At 34.2% G+C, this 5,639-nt stretch overlaps 1 protein-coding gene across 2 annotated transcripts in view; it reads left to right on the forward strand.

The window, feature by feature from the left end:
• Window positions 1–4,920, forward strand: part of CUNH18orf54 (chromosome unknown C18orf54 homolog) — a 22,763-nt gene extending 17,843 nt beyond the window's left edge. For both annotated transcript variants that reach the window (XM_023715032.1, XM_012514766.2), the window contains one exon: window positions 3,847–4,920. In XM_023715032.1, the coding sequence (XP_023570800.1) occupies window positions 3,847–3,907 (61 nt within the window). In that variant the 3' untranslated portion in view covers window positions 3,908–4,920. The remainder of the gene's footprint in view (window positions 1–3,846) is intronic.
• The last annotated feature ends 719 nt before the right edge of the window (window positions 4,921–5,639 follow it).

A 5,639-nucleotide genomic window follows, 5' to 3' on the forward strand; every position in this document is an offset into this window, starting at 1 on the left:
CATAAAGAATTATATACTTCTTATGTTTACACATAAGTCCAAAGATCTCACCATATACAACCTTGAAGCAGGACATTCCCACAACATTCCTTTTCCTGTCTCCTGCCTTCATTCACCACCCCCTTCTTGAACAACCATCTCCCTGAGAGACAGCACAGCAGCAACTGGCATGTCATGACAAGCAGCCCGTATGCAGAAGACCAGAATGAGAGGCACTCCAAGCATAAAACTACTATTATAGATTACCCTCTTCAGTGCAGTTGCTTAGTTCACAGGTATCAGTATATATAGTTAGGGCGAGAATCTTTCCTATTAACTGCTAGATTCAAAAATCCTTTGGAGATTCTCAGGATCCTTGCCTTACCCATCTTCTACATCTAACGGTATGGCTTTTCACTGTAGTGTTTCCTAGCTCTTCTCCTTTCCCTCTCTTAATTAGTTAGTCCTCGAGATCCTGCTTTCCTTTTACTTGTATAGTTATGTTATCTTTTATATATGTATAAAAAGCAGAGAATACAAGTCTCAATTACAGTCATGATAATTGCCATAGTAATTGAATGTAGTATTCTTTTTTTTTTGGCGGAACCGGGGATTGAACTCAGGCCCTTGTGCTTGCCACTTATTCCACTGAGCCATCTCCTCGGCCCCAGCATGTAGTGTTCTATACCTAGTAGAAATCAAGGATAATGATAGCAGTTATTGAATACTTAAATCTCAGTGCTTTTTTTATTTTCCAAGTGTAAATTTCGAGTAAGTGGAATTGCATATAATTCTTGCGATCCGCACAACCCTATAGGTACTGTTGCCATCTTCATAGAGCAGATAGGGAATAGACATGAAGTAATAGAGCTTGCGGGGAGTGACACTGAGGCACTTGCACCTGAGATTTGACAAGCTGTTTTAGAACATTGATTTGAGGTCAGGCATTTAGCTTAGTGTGCAGTGCCTTCCTGGCAAGTGTGAGGTCCTGCGTTCAATTCCTGCTAACTCCCCCTTCCCCCAAAAAGGAACATTCGTTAAACATAATGGTGAATTGTTAATTGAGATTACTTGAGGACCATAAGAGATCTTTTAGGAAAATACCTCATCGTTTAAATTTTAAAGGGAAGGACCTGTCCATCGCTCATTTATTTATTTATTTATTTATTCATTCATTCATTCATTAATTAATTCATTCATTCATTGTATTTTAGGGAAGGGCCTACAAGGTGTTCAGGGTCTCACTACTAGATCAGACTCGTAGTGATCCTCCTGTGTACGGCCTGCCAAGAGCTGGGATTACAGGTGCGTGCCGCCATGCCCAGTCTCCATTGAAGTCTCAGCGGGCCCTGGGGGCCGGCCAGCAGCGCAGACCTGGGGATTACACCCCCAGCCCCTGTGCCTGTTTGCAGGTGCTTTAAGTTTTCCATTCCTTTTCCCTTCCCACTCTATCTTTGCTCCTCTTCCTGTCATCATTTATTTTATTGTTCTTCTCCTATAAGATAAACAACATGATATTTAAGTTTGTGTATCAGATTTATTTCACATACCAGTTAGGTCTCAAGGTGCATCCATTTTCTTACAAATGACTCAGATTTATCTTCCTTTGTAGCAGGTACTACTCTATGATAGGGAAATACACATCTTCTTTATCCATTCATCTGTTAATGGACATACTGGCTGTGAATCACTATTTGTTGTGGTAACACCATCCTTGATGTCTCATTCATTAGCCTTTTTTTTTCATGGTTGTAGAGAAGAAAATGAAAATTTTTCTCTCACAACTTTATTTCCATTTTTACACACATACATATGAAGTAGCAGTTACTTTTTAGTAGCCACTTAACCAAGTAGATTCATTGTTTTAATCTTAAGCAGGGCAGATAGAGGTTAAATGAAAAGAAATGCACTTCAGGTTACTTGACTCAAGTATGTTGACTCAGAATGTCACATTTTTATTTAACTTTTTTATTATTTTCTACAATAAAATACATTTTTCTTTGTTTCTGGTTCTTTCCTTTTTCCTAGCTACTGTTTTTACATGAAAATCAATTATGTTGAGTATGTATTCAATTATTGAAACTGTTTGACATGATAATAGATAGTCATCTGTTTAATACATTGATGATACAGGTAAGTTAAAAATGATTTTATAAAAAGCACATACAAAACTTTTTGCCTGGCTTGAAATGAAAAACACCTCCTTCTACATGACAAAAAGGGATTTTTAGAAAAACCATCACTGTTTTGTGAATGAACAGTTAAGGTGTGAAATTGTCTGATCGGTGACCAATTATATCATATTGGCTTCTGTGCTATAGGCAAAAAGACTATCACCATATTTGTTCTAGCAGTGGGTTTAGTAAGTCCTAAAATAAAGTAGCTTGTCATATTGAAATAATGATGATTGTAATGGGTATTTTGAGATACCTTCAAAGGCAGTTATATCGTATAAAAAGTTTTGCGGGGGGGCCTGCCCCTTAGCTCAGTTCTTTAAGTGGCTGCTTCAACAAAGCAGGCAGGTTCAGGTTGCTGTGGTTCGATCCCCACAACTGAAGCCAGCCAAACCTGCCCTGAAGGCATTCAGAGAAAAAAAAATTCCTTAATAGAATATTTTGCTGAGTTTACACACCTATAATTTTCAAATAACGGAACAAAAAAAGGGGATACAGATGAATGTCCATTTTGTATCTGTGTATTCAAAGTGGTTAGGATAGATATAGAGTTGCATTCTCTTAATGAATAGAGGGATTTGTTCTAATAGTGTTTGTAAATAGGATATCATGTCTACATCTTGTACAGCAATTAACCACTAGGAAGAATGTATGCAATGTGTTAATTATTGAAACTGTCCTACCAATTTGGTTTGAAACTGTCTCATTGCTATTTGTTTCTCAATAAAATTATGAAAAAAATATTAAAAAAATAAGATGGGAGACCTAGAACCACATTAGCTGTCTGGTGAGCATGAAGATACAACCTAGGAAGATAGAAAATGATCAACTGGAGTACCTGGTGATATCAGTGAACCACTGACAGCCAAGTCGGGAGCCACCCTGCCTCTAGGCTACTTGAGATATGATAATAAATTCATGCTATTGCATTAAAAAAGTTTTGTGACTACTGTGAGATTTAGATTTATAGATACTGGTTTGTTTGCATTCATAATGTAAGAAAATACAGTATTGAGCTGAAAAACAGGACAGAGAAAGTTAGAATTTTTAGAGGAAGTTTGTAAAGTTAAGAGCTTCTTTCTCATTTTTTTAAGTGACAGGTTTTTTTTTTCAATACAGTGTTAGCCTTTCAATACAGTGTTAGCCTTAGTTAGGAAAAAATCCATACTGTTAATATAATACATTATTTAATATCATTTCCCCCATTCAATAAAAATGCAGCAATGTAACTGATACTGAAGTGGTATTTTAAAATTATTCTATCATGGGTGCAAATATTAAAACTAAAGGCTTTATTTCCTAAGTGGTATGTACAGTATACCAAAAGAAAAGGTGTCATTTTGTAGAGTTCTGAGTAAAAATGCATGAAAGATGATAATGTTTCGTTAGGTATGATATAAATGACTTATTATTACTATTATTGGGATATTTGGCAGATTATCTTAAAAGATGCATATCAGTAGTATAATTTTAAGTAAATGCTAGTAGTATAACATTACATAAATTATTTTAACCCTCAACTATTCAGATACTAAGGTTTTCAAAGGAGCAGTTTTCAGAGTTTGATATATTTACCTTCATCTCATGCTAATTTTGAAATTAATAAACAATGTTATTACTATTCTTTGCTGACTGCATTGGCTGTTCAGTCCTAAATATTGCTTTATAATGTGTTTTATACTTTTAAACAAAGGGCCTTGCACCATTTATCTCGCCTGAGAGACTTGGTTGATGATACCAGTGGAAAACAGTGATCGAAAATGCGAAGAGGAAAGTAAAACTGTCATCACAATAACTACAGAACAAATATGTATTTTTTTGTTATTTAATGGGACAAAATAAATTTAAGCCATATGGCATTTGATGATTGTTTCAACTATTTTTCTAAAACATTAAACTTGAAAATATCCATAGATTTTGTGACCTAGTCTCCTTTTGTGACAAAAAAATAGAATACGTCCTAAAGTCTGTCTTCTAATATTTAAGGCTGAATGATGTCTTAATGTTTACCAGACTCATTTTGTCACTTGGTTCTGGAATACTAAGTTTTCTAGTTTGTATCTATAATTCTTTTTCATGGATCTTTTCTATTTTTTAAATAAAGTTAGCTTGCAGTTTTAAGCTGCCTAAAGAAATACCAAAATTTTTATAAGATATTTAATAGGGGAATCTTTTATTTTTAAATTTTAGACACCAAATAGTAAAGATACATTGTATATAAATGACATCAGTTTAACAGTGAGTGATGTGGTGTTGAAAGGAATGTTCTTTAAAAAAATTTCTTTTTATTTGAATATTCTTTCATATTGTAACATCCAACAGAACCTCGACATTTAAGTATTACTTTGATTCTGTGTAAGGTAATATTGATAATGCATGACATTTCTGAATTGTTCTGGAGGGCAGATATTTGAATATGTAATATTAGATTATTTTCCAGATTGTAGTTTTGGGGTTAGCCGCAACTCTTAAAAATAATAATGCAGTTTTCAAGTGCTTTCTGAAAATTGAAACTAAAAGGAGAACTAGTGTCAAAAATCAGAAAGCAATTCTGTATTTAAAGTTATGTTTTAAAAGTTGACTTTTCTTTAAAGCTTTCTATAATCTTCACTTTATTGCTAGCTAGCAGTGAGGAGAGTTCTGTAATTTTTCATTTTCAACATACATTAATATTTCCACTAAGTTGGAAGCATTGTTTACCAAAACTAAAAATTATGTCATCAAACATAACTAATATATTTTAAAAGCCTGATGAAATTAAAGAATATCTGTATATGTAATATATATATATACACATATACATATACATATGCATATATATATATATATATATATATATTACACACTAGCACTGTACCCAAATCACTATCTTAAGTAGATTTACTGCTAAGTAGGACTTTATAAGCACATAGTCAAATTTTCTTCCAAATTAAGAGGCACTAATTAATTCCTTTGTTGTAGAATTCACATGTCAAACACTATAGAATGAACTCTGCCATTCTACTTCCCTTTTTTTTTTTGTGTGAGTTTCTCATATTTGTTGGGCTGATTTGAGAGAAACTTACTGATGTTTATTTACTCTGTGGAAATCTTTTTTTTTTTTTTTTTTTTAATGTATTTGATAAAGGGTTTCACTAAGCAGCTTGGACTTGTAGTGACCCTCCTGTTTTCAGCCTTGTGTTTGTGCCGCCACACCTGGTATCAGGGGCTGCGCCCGAGGGCTGGGCTGATGCAGCATATGATGCCTAGGATCTAACCTGGGTCCCTGTGTTTGCTTAAGCAGGCGCTTAGCCCACTGAGCTATCTTGCTAGCCCAGAAATTTTTTCTTTTTCCACTTACATGCTTTTTAGTGATTGTGATTTACAGCAAAGCAGATAGCTTATGGAGAAATTACTTTAAAGATCAAAGAAGGGCTGGCTTTTTAAAATGCAGATTTAATTAGGTAAACAGGTTAGTCTGGGTGGGTCCTATTATGTATAAACTGG

This window comes from Octodon degus, unplaced genomic scaffold (assembly GCF_000260255.1).
Source record: "Octodon degus isolate 3935 unplaced genomic scaffold, OctDeg1.0 scaffold00003, whole genome shotgun sequence".
NCBI classification, from domain to species: domain Eukaryota; kingdom Metazoa; phylum Chordata; class Mammalia; order Rodentia; family Octodontidae; genus Octodon; species Octodon degus.